Raw genomic sequence first — 16904 nt, forward strand, 5'->3', positions numbered from 1 at the left:
GCATTTAAGTCCAGTGAACTTCTTGCTTATTGGCAGATAAAACTATGTTTGTATCCCATCAAAAATAACTGTTTAAACTTCTAGAGGAAAGTGAATCTTCAGGTATATTTAATGATAAAGTGCTCCAATATCTTTCAGTCAAATTCATTATTTCCATTTTTGTTATGGTCTCCCCAAAACCCATAGACAGCCACAGTGAATGACATATGCCGCCTATAAGCGGAAGCCCCCAGCTACTAAAATCAACCGGGGGCCTACCTAATTTACGGAACCATGACAGATACTGTATACACATCATGCAGTCAACCCTTATTCAGTCTGCTGCATCCTAGGTAAGGCTCAAACTTTGACAGTAAATTAAATGTGGGGGTGGTAGCAACACACACATAACTGAGGTAATTTTCGACTTTTGCGCTCATATTACTCTTCTATACAATAGTTGAAGCCAGTTTACCTGGCTCTGAAAGAAATAGAGGGATTAGAGAGGACTAGAGAGGACTGACCCAGAAGTTAGTGCAGTTATAAATGATACCCCTGCTGGCAAAAGACCAGGACCCAAGAGATTCATCCCTGCTTTTTATAAATATTTTGGGGTCCAACTTACCCCTATACTCAACAAGGTTTTTAATTCATTGTTGGAGGCCTTCTCGTTTACAATTCAATTATTAGGGGCACATACCAGTGTCTTGCCGAAATCTGGGAAGGATCCTCCCATCTTAACAAATTACAGACCCATCTCTATAATCAATGTGGAGGTCAAGCTGAACGCTAGCGAACAGTTTGGCTACACTGTTAGCTCAGTTTATTCATACAGTCCAAGTAGTATTTGTTAAAGGCTGAGAGGCCTGTGACCCATAAACGCTTTACTTGATGTCTTCCAGCTAAAAGGCAGTTAAGGCCCCTCTGCCTCCTTGCAGTTATTGTGGAGAAGGCCTCTGAACAGGTGCATTAATCCTTCCTTCTGTTTACTTTAAAACAAATAGGCCTTGGACCTCCAATTGTACACAATGTTATGTCCCTCTACTTAAACCCCATGGCTAGGGTAAGAATTATCGGCACCAATAAGTTCCCTCTGCATGTCTGTAATGGTACACACTGGTATAAGAAAAAAAAAAAAAAGAGACTGACATGGAGGCCCTTGTGTATTAACACTTAAAACCTTAATGGTGGATGCTAAAAGGCATAGACTCCCCATGTCTGTAATGATGGCGAGCCGTCTTTAGGCGGGGTTGGGAGTGCCAGACGTCAAATAATACTAGGCGACGCATTTACGTCACCTTGCTGCAAGGTCGACCTACCAGGCCTTCAGTAAATGGATGGAGTTGGAAAAACTATGGCTAGCACCTATTAATCCCAACTCTCTCCTACCACACTTGGGTCCTGCTAAATAAATTGAACCCTGACATTCCCCCACAGTTTTGGAGATGCAGAGAGGGTTTACGGGATATATTCCACATATTTTAGTCCTGTCCACTGATCACTTCATTCTGGCAATCGGTCCAGCGATTGCTACAAAGTGTCCTAGAAGTGGTGGTACCCTTGGATCCATTGGTATTTCTGTTACATTTATCTACTAGAGTCTTGGCCAAGCGGCCGTTTATATTCTTTATGTATGACTCTGATTGCTAAGCACTGGAAACAGACATCCCCCCCCCCCCCCCCAGTCTGCAGGTGAAATGATTGCTAGAATCCGAGAGATCTGACAGTTTCTCTCGGTGTGGGACCCGTGGGGCAGATTTACCAATAGGCAGACTCCCTGACCTGTGTACTCTTTCTGGATCTATCCTCTTTTCTTCCTTCTTTCTTTTTTCCTCTCTTTCTGTAAACGTGTTTTCTCCCTGTCTTTCTCTTCCCCCTACCTTAAATAGGTATTTAAGGACCTAAAAAAAAAAGCAGCACACCAAAAAACGAAATGAGCCTGTGGTGGGTGCAGTTCAGTGGGGGACCTTGGTTGCAGATCTCCAGACTTCAGGTAGAGACAAAGAACACTGCAGCACTCCGAAGTTAGATAGCAAAATCTTGAAAAAATTTATTCCACCATAGGTACAAAGGCAACGTTTCGGCATGCCTGCAGCCGAAACGTTGCCTTTGCACCTATGATGGAATACATTTTTTCAAGATTTTGCTATCTAACTTCGGAGTGCTGCAGTGTTCTTTGTCTCTATTTAAGGACCTAGAAATTTATGGGTTCTGTGTTCCTGTTATATTTTAGCTTTGATAATGTATACCGTTATGTGTTGTTAGCAAGACTCCTTGCCTTGTGGGGTATTCCCCCCCCCCCCAACCTTGCCATTTCATTGTAGCCCTTTGTTGTTGAAATTACTGAAAAACTTAATAAAAAAGTAAAAAAGAATATGTAAAACATAAGTGGGGCACAGTTAGCTCACCTGGAGCAAGTGGAAAACTTGCATTTAACCCACCAAGTGGGGTTTACAGAAGATGCCAGAACAGCTGCTATGCGGGGTCCCAGGAGTGGGTTAAACCAATCCTGATTGTAGTGGGTGAGAGAATGAAGTGGAGAGGAAAAACGACCCCTGAAAAGGTACTGCTAGTTCCTCCAAGAGGAGTGTAACAAACCAGAACCAGAGATGCAGGTATACAAACACTGGATAGGTTTTATTTGGAATAAAAAACAATAAACAAGGTTGACTTGTTTTGAGGGAGGCACCCCCTTCCTCGGATCAGTATACAGATGCAGGACACATACAAGTCGGCCATTTTGAATCCAACTTTTGTTTTTTCAATAGGAAGAGGGTCATGTGATACATCAAACTTATTGGGAATTTCACAAGAAAAACAATGATGTTACTGGTTTTAACGTGACTTTATTCTATCATGAGTTATTTACAAGTTTCTGACCACTTATTAAATGTGTTCATTGTGCGGCCCATTGTGTTAGATTGTCAATGCAACCCTCTTTTCCCACTATTCACACACTGATAGCAACACCACAGGAGAAATGCTAGCACAGGCTTCCAGTATGCGTAGTTTAAGGTGCTGCACATCTCGTATCTTCATAGCATAGACAATTGCCTTCAGATGATCCCAAAGATGTCTAAGGGGGTCAGATCGGGAGACCTTGGGGGCCATTCAACTGGCCCACAACGACAAATCCACTTTCCAGGAAACTGTTCATCTAGGAATGCTCGGTCCTGACACCCATAATGTGGTGGTGCACCATCTTTCTGGAAAAACTCAGGGAACGTGCTAGGTCCGATGAACAGTTTCCTGGAAAGTGGATTGGTCGTCGTGGGCCAGTTGAATGGCCCCCAAGGTCTCCCGATCTGACCCCCTTAGACTTTTATCATTGGGGTCATCTGAAGGCAATTGTCTATTCTGTGAAGATACGAGATGTGCAGCACCTGAAACTACGGATACTGGAAGCCTGTGCTAGCATTTCTCCTGCGGTGTTGCTATCAGTGTGTGAAGAGTGGGAGAAGAGGGTGGCATTGACAATCCAACACAATGGGCAGCACATTGAACACATTTTATAACTGGTCAGAAACTTGTAAATAACTCATGAAAGAATAAAGTTACGTTAAAACTAGGGATGTCCCGATAACATTTTTTTTAAGACCAAGTACGAGTACCGATACTTTAATTCTAATACTCGCCGATACCAAGTACAGTGGTCCCTCAACATACGATGGTAATTCGTTCCAAACGACCCATCGTTTGTCGAATCCATCGTATGTTGAGGGATCCGTGCAATGTAAAGTATAGGAAGCTGTACTCACCTGTCCCCGTCGCTCCGGACCAGGTCCTCACTGCTCCCGAAGCTGTCCCAGGGGCTCCCGATGCTGTCCCGCTGCCCCGGTGTCTTCTTCGCGATCCTCCGGTGTCTTGCGCATCTTCTGCAGGGTCTGGGCCTCGCTTTCTGGTGACGTTATTACGCTGCTGCGCCGGCGCAGCGTGCGTAGTGACGTAATAACGACGCCGGAAAGCAAGGCCCGGACCCTGGAGAAGATGCGCAAGACACCGGAGGATCGCGAAGTGGACCCGGAGCAGCGGGAATAGGTAAGCGAACCTGCCAGGGATGCTTAAACTGCTATCCGACAGCAGTTTAAGCATTTTGCGCTGTCGGATAGCAGTTAATGCGATGGCCACGACATATAAAAGCATCGTATGTCGATGCTGACATTGACATGCGATGGCCTCTGAGAGGCCATCGTATGTCCATTTTATCATATGTTGGGGCCATCGTAGGTCGGGGGGTTACTGTACGAGTACTTCTATTTTAAAGGGAATCTGACAGCAGGATGACCCGGTTTCTGACGCTGCTTACCGTATGATATGTGGTTCCTTGTTGTGTACAATGGAGGTGGCTGCTGTAGTGTACGCAAAGATTTCTCTCTTCTCCATTGGACAGAACAGGGAATTTGCATTGGAGGAGAGAACAATGATCACATGGTGAGCATCGGTAGAAAGAGGGTCACTTGCACTATCTACATGTAAATTCAAGTTAGTGCAGGTGACTAACTTGCTGTAAGAGTGTCTTTAATAGTAGGCAGTATCCCCCTGCAGACATTAGCAGCAGCCCCCTTGAAGACAGCAGCCCCCCTGTAGACATAAGTAGCAGCCCCCCTGTAGACATAAGTAGCAGCCCCCTGTAGACCACAGCCCCCCTTTAGACAGTGGGCCCCCATTTAAACAGCAGCAGGGCCCCCCTTTAGACAGCAGCAGCCCCCCCTTTAGACAATAGCTGGGCCGCCCCCCCTCCTTTAGACAGCAGCAGCCCCCCCTTTAGACAGCAGCAGGGCCCCCCCTTTAGACAGCAGCAGGGCCCCCCCCTTTAGACGGCAGAAGGGCTCCCTCTTTAGACAGCAGCAGGGCTACCCCTTTAGACAGCAGCAGGGCTACCCCTTTAGACAGCAGCAGGGCCCCCCCCTTTAGACAGCAGCAGGGCCCCCCCTTTAGACAGCAGCAGGGCCCCCCCTTTAGACAGCAGCAGGGCCCCCCCTTTACACAGCAGCAGGGCCCCCCCATTTAAACAGCAGCAGGGCCCCCCCCCGGTAGACATAAGTAGAAGCCCCCCTCCTTGCAGGCAGCTCACCTCCTCTGTGGGGTGCTGCCGCTCCACTGCCTCGTTCTCCCGTCCTCCAGTCCGCATCATGTCGTCCTATGGAGGAGCATGTGACATACACGTCACTCTGCTTCCTTCGTAGTGTTACGCTTGGCGCAGGGGAGAAGGCAGAGTGACGTGTGTGTCACATGCTCCTCCATAGGACGACATGATGCGGCCCGGAGGACAGGAGAACAGGGCAGTGGAGCGGCAGCAGGTATCGGGCATCGTATCGGGGACATTAAACCCTTAAGGACCAAGCCCATTTTGGCCTTAAGGACCAGAGCGTTTTTTGCACATCTGACCACTGTCACTTTAACCCCTTAAGGACTCAGGGTTTTTCAGTTTTTGCACTTTCGTTTTTTCCTTCTTACCTTTTAAAAATCATAACCCTTTCAATTTTCCACCTAAAAATCCATATTATGGCTTATTTTTGCGTCGCCAATTCTACTTTGCAGTGACATTAGCAATTTTACCCAAAAATGCACGGCGAAATGGAAAAAAGAAATCATTGTGCGACAAAATCAAAGAAAAAACGCCATTTTGTAACTTTTGGGGGCTTCCGTTTGTACGCAGTGCATATTTCGGTAAAAATTACACCTTTTTATTCTGTAGGTCCATACGGTATGATTAAAATTATATCCTACTTATATAGGTTTGATTTTGTCGCACTTCTGGAAAAAAACATAACTACATGCAGGAAAATTTATACGTTTAAAAATGTCATCTTCTGACCCCTATAACTTTTTATTTTTCCACATACAGGGTGGTATGAGGACTCATTTTTTGCGCCGTGATCTGAAGTTTTTATCGGTATGATTTTTGTTTTGATCATACTTTTTGATCACGTTTTATTCATTTTTTAATGGTATATAAAATGACCAAAAATGCGCTTTTTTTGACTTTGGAATTTTTTTGCGCGTACGCCATTGACCATGCGGTTTAATTAATGATCGATTTATATAGTTCGGACATTTACGCACGCGGCGATACCACATATGTTTATTTAATTATTTTTTTACACTGTTTTATTTTTTTTATGGGAAAAGGGGGGTGATTCAAACTTTTATTAGGGAAGGGGTTAAATGACCTTTATTAACACTTTTTTTTGCAGTGTTATAGGTCCCATAGGGACCTATAACACTGCACACACTGATCTTTTACACAGATCACAGGCGTGTATTAACATGCCTGTGATCAGTGTTATCGGCGCTTGACTGCTCCTGCCTAGATCTCAGGCACGGAGCAGTCATTCGCCGATCGGACACCGAGGAGGCAGGTAAGGGCCTTCCCGGTGTCCTGCAAGCTGTTCGGGACGCGGCGGCACCGCGGCGGTCCCGAACAGCCCGACTGAGCAGCCGGGTCACTTTCACTTTAGAACCGGCGGTCAGCTTTGACCGCCGCTTCTAAAGGGTTAATACCGCACATCGCCGCGATCGGCGATGTGTGGTATTAGCCGCGGGTCCCGGCCGTTGATGAGCGCCGAGACCGACGCGATATGATGCGGGATCGCGGCGCGATCCTGCTTCATATCGCGGGAGCCGGCGCAGGACGTAAATATACGTCCTGCGTCGTTAAGGGGTTAAACATTACTTACTCTGGAATGCTTTTAGTTATCATTCTGATTCCGAGAATGTTTTTCGTGACATATTCTACTTTAACATAGTAGTAAATTTTTGTGGTAACTTGCATCCTTTCTTGGTGAAAAATCCGTAAATTTGATGAAAAATTTGAAAATTTTTCTAACTTTGAAGCTTTCTGCTTGTAAGCAAAATGTATATTACGAATACATTTTTTCTGATTCACATATACAATATGTCTACTTTATGTTTGCATCAAAATGACATTAAGTCAGTGTTTTAACCCTTTAGGTGTTTCACAGGAATAGCAGCAAAGTAAAGGAGAAAATTCTAAATCTTCATTTTTTACACTCACATGTTCTTGTAGATCCAATTTTAGATTTTTTGCAAGTGGTAAAAGGAGAACATTTTTACTTGTATTTGTGGCCCAATTTCTCTCGAGTAAGCACATATGTCATATGTCTATGTAAAGTGTTCGGCGGGCGCAGTAGAGGGCTCAGAAGGGAAGAGGCGACAAGGGGATTTTGGAGAGAACATTTTTCTGAAATGGTTTTGGGGGGGGCATGTTGCACCTAAAATGCTTGTTTTCCCAAAAATTTTACATTTTTAAAAAGGGTAATAGCAGAAAATACCCCTCAAAATTTGAAGACCAATTTCTCCCGATTCAGAAAACACCCCATATGGGGGTGAAAAGTGCTCTGCTGGCGCACTACAAGTCTCAGAAGAGGAGTAGTCACATTTGGCTTTTTGGAAGCAAATTTTGCTCTGGGGGCATGCCGCATTTAGGAAGCCCCTATGGTGCCAGGACAGCAAAAAAAAAAAACACATGGCATACTATTTTGGAAACTAGACCCCTCAGGGAACGTAACAAGGGGTTAAGTGAACCTTTATACCCCACAGGTGTTTCACGACTTTTGCATATGTAAAAAAAATATATATATATTTTTACCTAAAATGCTTGTTTTCCCAAAAAATTTACCTTTTTAAAAAGGGTAAAAGCAGAAAATAGCCCCCAAAATTTGTAACACAATTTCTCCCGAGTACAGCGATACCCCATATGTGACCCTAACAGGGCTCCGAAGTGAGAGCGCCATGCGCATTTGAGGCCTGAATTAGGGACTTGCATAGGGGTGGACATAGGGGAATTCTACACCAGTGATTCCCAAACAGGGTGCCTCCAGCTGTTGTTAAACTCCCAGCATGCCTGGACAGTCATTGGCTGTCCGGAAATACTGGGAGTAGTTGTTTTGCAACAGCTGGAGGCTCCGTTTTGGAAACAGTGGCGTACCAGACGTTTTTCATTTTTATTGGGGAGGGGAGGGGGGCATGTGTAGGAGTATGTGTATATGTAGTGTTTTTTACTTTTCATTTTATTTTGGGTTGGTGTAGTGTAGTGTTTTTAGGGTATAGTCACACGGGCGGGGGTTCACAGTAGTTTCTCGCTGGCAGTTTGAGCTGCGGCAGAAGATTTGCCGCAGCTCAAACTTGCAGCCAGATACTTACTGTAAACCTCCGCCCATGTGAGTGTACCCTGTACGTTCACATTGGGGGGGAACATCCAGCTGTTGCAAAACTACAACTCCCAGCATGCGCTGACAGACTGTACATGCTGAGAGTTTTAGTTTTGCAACAGCTGTAGGCACACTGGTTATGTATCACTGAGTTTGTGACCTAAAAATGTGTCTCCAGCTGTTGCATAACTATAAGTCCCAGCATGCCCATAAGGGAATGCTGGGAGTTGTGGTGGTCTGCCTCCTGCTGTTGCATAACTACAGCTCCCAGCATGCCCTTTTTGCATGCTGGGAGCTGTTGCTAAGCAACAGCAGGAGGCTGTCACTCACCTCCTACTGCTGCTCCGGGACACAGGTCAGTCCCTCGCCGCTCCTGGGGCCCCGATCCCAACATTGACGCTGGGGATCGGGGTCCCCAGCTCCCGGGGTCTTCTTCCCGTACCCGCTCACGTCCTCCGGAAGAGGGGCGGAGCGGGTTGCGGGAGTGACACCCGCAGCAGGTGCCCTGATTGGTCAGCCGGTAAACCGGCCGACGAATCAGGGCGATCGTGAGGTGGCACCAAAGCCACCTCACCCCTGCTGGCTATGGCTGTTCGGGGCAGTCAGAGTCACTGGAGACCCGATTGACCCGGAATCACCGCAGATCGCTGGGCTGAATTGTCCAGCAATCTGCGGCCATCGCTGACATGGGGGGGGCATAATGACCCCCCTGGGCGATATGCCGCGATGCCTGCTTAACGATTTCAGCAGGCATCCGGCTCCGGTCCCCAACCGGCTAGCGGTGGGGACCGGAATTCCCACGGGCATATGGATACGCCCTCGGTCCTTAAGGACTCGGAATGCAGGGCGTATCCATACGCCCAATGTCCTGAAGAGGTTAAACAAGATGTTAGATCGCCGCGGTCCCGCTGCTGGGGACCCCGGGGATCGCCGCTGCGGCATCCCGCCATCATTACAGCACAGAGCGAGTTCGCTCTGTACGTAATGACGGGCGATACAGGGGCCGAAGCAGCGTGACATCATGGCTCCGCCCCTCATGACATCACGGCCCGTCCCCTTAATGCAAGTCTATGGCAGGGGGTGTGACGATCGCCACGCCTCCTCCCACAGACTGGTATTGACGGGGGTGGGCCGTTACGTCACGAGGGGCAGAGCCATGAAGTGACGATTCTCCGGCCCCTGTATTGCCCGTCATTACGTGCAGAGCGATCTGCAGCAGCGATCCCCGGGGTCCCCAGCAGCGGGACCCCGGCGATCTGACATCTTATCCCCTATCCTTTGGATAGGGGATAAGATGTCTAGGGGCGGAGTACCCCTTTAACTATTTGTGTTCCTTGAGAAACCCCAGTATCATAGGGGGAAACATGTCGAAACTATTTTAAAGTAGGATCTTTCTATTATTTTTCTTACAAAACATCACATGGGGAACATTGATGATTAGGTGTGAACCACAACTTCTGTAAATATCAGTCATATCATCTTTTTTTGACCAAGTAAGGTACAGAATTGAATATCTGCGCTGAAGTTATTAGTGTGGTATCAGTAATCCTTGAATCAAAGTGGTGGTGGTTTTATGGTCACGTATTTACACACTATAGATATGGGATATTATTGCTTTTTAATCCATATCAATAAATGTTATATATTTTAATAGAAGGGAAAATAATATGCTGTGATATATACTTCAGGTCACACCTCCTCTGACGTGAGAGGCCAGGTAAATACCTACTCACACTTGTCACGTCAGAGGGGGAGGTATATCAACACTGCACTACTAAACAGCGGGCATAATATTCATTACAAACTCTCAAATATAGTCGGGTCTGTATAAAAGTATTAAAAACAATGTTTCTTTTCTTTTCACACCATAAACCTCTTGTTTAAAGACTAGATGTGCAGAAATAACCTCAACTAAGAAAAATATAAAAAATATATAATAAGAATGTAAAAAAGCTAAGCAGAGGTTTACACAAGCAAATTCATATTAAGGCGGTCATTCAGACCTAGGTTTCCCCGAACATCGGTCTGAATGATCCACCTTGCTTTGCACTGAAGAAGCTCTTTGTGTCTGTTCACACCTTCTTTTGCAGGAACCACTTCAATTCCTAGGAATTTGATATTTTTTATGTTTCCTGCTTGGTCTTCTAAGATATAAGTGATTAATCTTGGTGACCCTTTTTTCGTTTTTATAGAATGGACAATCTTTTACAAGGGCAAATTATTGCATACACTAAGTATTTTGTTCTACAGCAGATTGTATCATGCCAAACAATCGGGACGCCTCCCAATAGTAAAATTTTTTTCCAGGAATGCAAACCGCACCAATTGCAAGAACCGCACCTTTGCATTCCCGGAGTAATAGTTCTTTTTAACCAATTCTCATTAGAATTAGTCTTGAGACTACTTCTACCTAGAACATTTTTAAGATTTTTTCATTTTTAATATGCTATCAATGGTTTGGATTGTGCATAGTTCATTAGATCAACATCGTTTTGAATTAGAAACCAATTTTTATAGATGGATTTTGAATGGAAAAAGAAAAACAAAAGGAATTTACTAAGGTGTTTAGAGTTATTTGATTGAAATTGCAGTGGCGAGTATTGTTTTTTCAATTTTTTCTCCCTCTCAGTAGTTTTTTTCTATCTTGTTTGTTTGCTCTCTTCATTGCTTTATCCAAAACTGGGATTGGGTAGCCTCTTATTTTAAAGGGGTACTCCGCCCCTAGACATCTTATCCCCTATCCAAAGGATAGGGGATAAGATGTCAGATCGCCGCAGTCCCGCTGCTGGGGAGCCCCGGGATCGCTCTGCACGAAATGACGGGCAGCACAGGGGCCGGAGCATCGTTACGTCACGGCTCCGCCCCTCGTGACATCACGGTCCGCCCCTTTCAATACAAGTCTATGGGAGGGGCGTGGCGGTCGTCATGCCCCCTGCCATAGACTTGCATTAAGGGGACGGGCCGAGGGGCGGAGCCATGATGAGGGGCGGAGCCATGACGTCACGCTGCTCCGTCCCCTGTATCGCCTGTCATTACGCACAGAGCGAACTCGCTCTTTGCTGTAATGATAGCGCGGTGCCGCAGCGGGGATCCCGGGGCTCCCCAGCAGCGGGACCGCGGCAATCTGACATCTTATCCCCTATCCTTTGGGTAGGGGATAAGATGTCTAGGGGCGGAGTACTCCTTTAAGTCTTTTTTTAATTCTAGAGCCTGTTTTTTATATTCGCTCTCTTTACTATTTATTTGCTTCAGACGCAAATATTGTCCATAGGGGACTGAAGATTTCACATGCTCGAGGTGATAGCTTTTAAAGTGAAGTAAGGAATTACATGCTGTGGGTTTTCTATATCCTTTTGTCACAAGATTACCATCTTCTATCACCATGAGCATGTCCAAAAACACCAGTTCCAGTGGACCTATCTTAGATGTAAATCTCAGCTTCAGTTGGTTATTGGAATTCAGTGAGAAACAAATGTTAAAAATCATTTTCGGTACCTGTCCACACAATGAAAATATCATCGACAAACCGTCCATAACATGCAATAAATTTCAAGTATGGATTAGTTTCACAAAAAATATGAAGTTTTTCAAACATTGCGATATACAGGATAGCTACAGTACAAGCCCATAGCAACTCCTCCAGGTTTGAACAAACCATTTTTCCCCAAACTTGAAAGAATTGCATGACAAAATTTAATTTAGTGCCTCGCACACAAAATCGATGTAATTAATGGACCTATCAGAAGATTTCAAAAACTCTCTGATGGCCTCCACTCCATTGTTCTGGGGGATGCTCGTATAAAGACTATCAATGTCGAGAGACACTAACATGCGATTATCTTTCCAATTAAAACCCTCCCAGGTAAGGAGAAATTCGTTGGTGTCTTTAACGAGGCTGGGTATCTCCCTTAGCAACGGGTGCAACAGCCAGTCGATATACTTCGAAATGGGCGCCGTATTATTAGGCTTCATTGGGTCACTCCCTAAAAGATTTTTCTTCTTATGATAAAAAAGGTCTCTCTTGGTTTGGAAGAATAAATACTCTCAAAATGGATATCCTACCATGACTCTTGTACAGGAACTCCTCCTGCTTCCCCCGGTGACTTTCTTTACTAAACTTAATTCAGTGGACAAAGAAGATTTGTCTAGTGTCCATCTCACCCACACATTGGTATGAAAACATTGGGGCGCGGTGGTGCCGGTGTGCTTTGTTTTCGGCTGTACCATTCTGCCTCTGTCTTTGTACGGAAATCTTGGTTGCTAAACCACCAAAACCTTGCATATGTCCTACAATGCTATGTGGGTGTTACACTTTTTTATGTATGTACTGATAGGTTTGATATATCTTAAGTGAAAGGTAGCCTGATATTCATTTCTGTGTATTAATCTGGCTGCTTCTTAAATTTTTTCCGTAATCCTGTACTTCTTGATGTACTTTTCCTGTCTGATGTTTTTTTTTCTTCAATATTCATGTTGTTTTGTTATACATTTAAAATCTTTACTAGAATACCAGGAAAAAGTTTTTTTATATATATCAACTGGCTCCAGAAAGTTAAACAGATTTGTAAATTACTTCTATTAAAAAATCTTAATCCTTTCAGTACTTAAGAGCTTCTGAAGTTAAGGTTGTTCTTTCCTGTCTAAGTGCTCTCTGATGACACGTGTCTTGGGAAACGCCCAGTTTAGAAGAGGTTTGCTATTGGGATTTGCTTCTAAACTGGGCATTTCCCGAGACAGGTGTCATCAGAGAGCACTTAGACAGAAAAGAACAACCTTAACTTCAGAAGCTCATAAGTACTGAAAGGATTAAGATTTTTTAATAGAAGTAATTCACAAATCTGTTTAACTTTCTGGAGCCAGTTGATATATAAAAAAAAGTTTTTTCCTGGAATACCCCTTTAACACAATAAAATGTATAAACTCATAGAAACTATTATCAATTATATATAAATTAAACTGAAATATATCCATAATTGCATGTGTTTTACAGAAAGAACATGTGCTAAAAAGATTTAAATTGTAGTTAACCTCAAAGAATATAGCTCTCTAACATTTAACCATATGCTCTCGATGAGTACTCTACAACACTAAAGTGACCTGCCCAAAAATATATAGTCAGAATCTAATTGTGGCCCCAAAGGGGTTGAAATTGTGGTAACTATTGTCATTACTGCATCATCTAATCAAACAGGAAGCCAAAAGCTTTTTTTCAGAGTAGTTGTCAAAACTTACAGACAGATGTCCACCAGCTGATCCAGTTCAGTGCAGCTGCATTCGTACATGTCTCTGCAGCTCACATGGCTCTGGTTCATGAGGTCTCCAAGCAGCTGTACAGCATTGGCAGGTGCCTCATCACAAACTTTCTTAAAAGCCAGAACTCTTGCGGCTTCACTGTACACGTGCTTAGCTCTCTGGTACAGTTTGAAGATGGACACTAAAGTGAAAAACAATGAAAAATACAGAAAAGTAAGGGTGAGAACTAACCTATATTTGTTTGTTAACATGTCTATTAATACTTATGAAACTGCCCAATTAACTATACAATAACTACACCTTAATAGGATAGGTTTGCTAAGAGAGTATTATTAATAAGAATACACTATATGGATAATATTAGGACACCTACACATTACAACTACAAGAGTTTATAGGACATCACATTATAAATTCATATGCATTAATTTGGGGTTAGTCCCATTTTTGCAGTAATAACCACTTTAACTCTTTTGGTAAGATATTCTATAGGATTTTGGAATATGTCTGAGAAAAGCATTTGTGAGATAAGATACTGATCTTGGACAGGAAGGCCTGGCTTACACTCACTATTTTTATTCCAAAGACTAGCTGAGTACCCGGCGTTGCCCGGTTTTTCCTTCCTAATCCTTGTTGGGGAGGAAAATAAACAAAAGAGGAAGCTTTTGACTTCATATCCTGTCCGCATATATTGTTGTCATATCCCAACCCCATATCCCGTCCTCATATCCCAACCTCCTATCCCGACCTCCTATCCCGACCTCCTATCCCGACCTCCTATCCCAACCTCATATCCCAACCTCACATCCCGTCCTCCTATCTCGACCTCCTATGTCGACCTCCCATGTCGACCTCCTATCCCGTCCTCCTATCTCGACCTATCCTGACCTCCTTTCCCGACCTCCTATCCCGTCCTCCTATCTCGACCTCCTATCCCGTCCTCCTATCCCGACCTCCTATCCTGACCTCATATCTCGACCTCCTATGTCGTCCTCATATCCCGTCCTCCTATCTCGACCTCCTATCCTGACCTCCTATCTCGACCTCCTATCCCGTCCTCATATCTCGACCTCCTATCCCGACCTCCTATCCCAGTCCTCCTATCCCAGTCCTCCTATCCCAGTCCTCCTATCCCGTCCGCCTATCCCGTCCTCCTATCCCGTCCTCATATCCCGACCAGTAATATGTGTACCAGGTATTGAAATATCTCCAGCCGTACGGAAGTTATGTGGGAAAATACATTTCCCATTGATTTGCATGGGACTTTAAACCCCGACCCTCACAAATGGGGGTAGTTAAGGGTTAAATTAACTATCCTATATTTTAAGTGGACATATAAGTAACATGTATTATCGAAATATCTCCAGCCGTTTGGAAGTTATGCAGTAACATATATTTCCCATTGACTTGTATAGGACTTTAAACATAAACCCTGCCCCTGGCAAATGGGGGTGGGTAAGGGTTAAATCACCTATCCTATGTTTGTTGTTGACATATAAGTAACATGTGTGCCAAGTTTCATGTTAATATCTTTAGCCCTTTGGACATGATGCTGGAACATACACACATACATACATACACACACATTGAGTTTTATATATATATATAGATGTTTGAGGAGGTTGAGATCAGGGTTCTGTGTGGGGACCAGTCAGGTTCTTCCACAACAAACACACTCAACTATGCCTTTATGGATTAATATGCGGAAGATGTCCCTTCATTTGAACTAATTGTCCTAGTCCTTTCCCCTGAAAAACTTTTCTATTCTCTACCAAACTTTACAGCTGGCACAATTTAGTCAGTGAGGTAATATTTACCGGCACTTTCCAAACTCAGACTCATCCATCAGACTGTGATTTGGCAATTCCAGAGCACAAATCTCTACTGCCCCAAAGTTTAGAGGCAGTGTGCTTTACACTAGTCCACCTAACACTTGGTGCTTTGCTTGGCAAGGTATGGTTTATTAAAGGGGCATTCCACGATTTTTTTTTATTTGACTATGCTACAGGGGCTGTACAGTTAGTGTAGTTCATAATATAGTGTCTCTACCTGTGTGTGACGGTTTTCTCACAATTCTTCTGTGATTTTCACTCCAATATTTATTTTTATGAGCATACAAAATAACTGTTGTCTCTTTCAATGGGTGGGGTGGCTGATGTGTGGGAGGGAGGAAAATGGAATTATGGGATTTGTAGTCAAAAAAAGAAAAGTCAAACAGGAAATACCAGTGCACTAAAAGCTAACCACAGTGTTATGGTAATCTCATGAGACATAGCCATTTAGCCCCAAGACAAGAGCAGATCCTTCCTAAGCATGTCCATTACTGTCTGCCAGGTACGTACTAAAATCACCTTATAGTGGATAACCCCTTTAAGTGCAGCTGCTTGGCCATCCCATGCTATGATGCAACAAGCCCATTGCTAGGTATTTGATTTTATTCGAATGTGGCAATGGGACTTACTAAAATACCTGAAATCAATATTTAAAATTGGTGTTTCAATAATTTGGTCTTTATAATGTATCATAGTGAACAGGGTAGGTTAGGCCTAAAATTCACTTTAAGCTAATTAGCTTTGTGGAGATATAGTACATGATTTTATATTGGGATATGTGACTCTTAAACAAGAATATGTCCCACCATTCTTTCCCTCTGAAGTCAGAGCTGGCATGGGTCACATATAAAAATGTATATCAAACAATTATGTAAAGTGTGCCTGTCAGTTAAAAACCCTTTTGACATGTCACAAAGACATGTTATAAGTTTGATCGGTCTCAGAACTGCGTTCCCCCAATGATCAGGAGAATGAGCATGGAAAAGAGCTATAACTCTATGGAGCCTTCCAGAAAAAAAACTAGACAGAGATTGCTGTGAGCCTGAGAGTGAAGCATGGTACTGCTGCTCATTCTCCTGATCGTTTTGGGTCCCAGCACCGAGACCCGAACTGATGAAAACTTTTGACATGTCTGTGTGACATGTCAATTATTTTTTTTAAATGACAGATAGTAACAGTTTTTGTCAGCTACCTAAATCCATTTATTTGTAAACTTACCACCTTTCACCAAAATGAAGAAGAGAAAATATGATAATTTATATTTACATAGACTACTGCCATAATTCAAAGCATATTCTGCTTCTACCAACAACTGTTGCCTGGCACCATTGTCAAAGAGTGTATCTTGCTATACCCATGGTCCATCATTTGTTCAAAAGTAATGGTAACAATTCTGTATTTAAACCCCACGTGAAATGTTAATTCCGTTTTCTAGTAAAAGACTATATAAGTGTATTTTTCTTATTACATATACTGTATTTATCAATGTAAACTGAGAAGAAGACTGCAGTGATAACAGCATATAATACACAGATTGTTCCAATATCACATGCTTGACTAGATTTGTAAAAGAAAACTAATAAAGTTGTATAACCTTGTAAAACTAATCTGTAATTAAGTGTTGCAAGACCACTTAAAAGAGTACTCCGCTGCTCAGCGTTTGGAA

At 43.6% G+C, this 16904-nt stretch overlaps 1 protein-coding gene across 8 annotated transcripts in view; it reads right to left on the reverse strand.

Annotated features, from left to right (window-relative positions):
• Window positions 1-16904, reverse strand: part of GALK2 (galactokinase 2) — a 626364-nt gene that overhangs the window by 45232 nt on the left and 564228 nt on the right. For all 8 annotated transcript variants that reach the window (XM_056572234.1, XM_056572231.1, XM_056572232.1 and 5 more), the window contains one exon: window positions 13386-13587. In XM_056572234.1, coding sequence (XP_056428209.1) covers window positions 13386-13587 — 202 coding nt within the window. The remainder of the gene's footprint in view (window positions 1-13385; window positions 13588-16904) is intronic.

Source organism: Hyla sarda, chromosome 4, assembly GCF_029499605.1.
Source record: "Hyla sarda isolate aHylSar1 chromosome 4, aHylSar1.hap1, whole genome shotgun sequence".
Lineage (NCBI taxonomy): Eukaryota > Metazoa > Chordata > Amphibia > Anura > Hylidae > Hyla > Hyla sarda.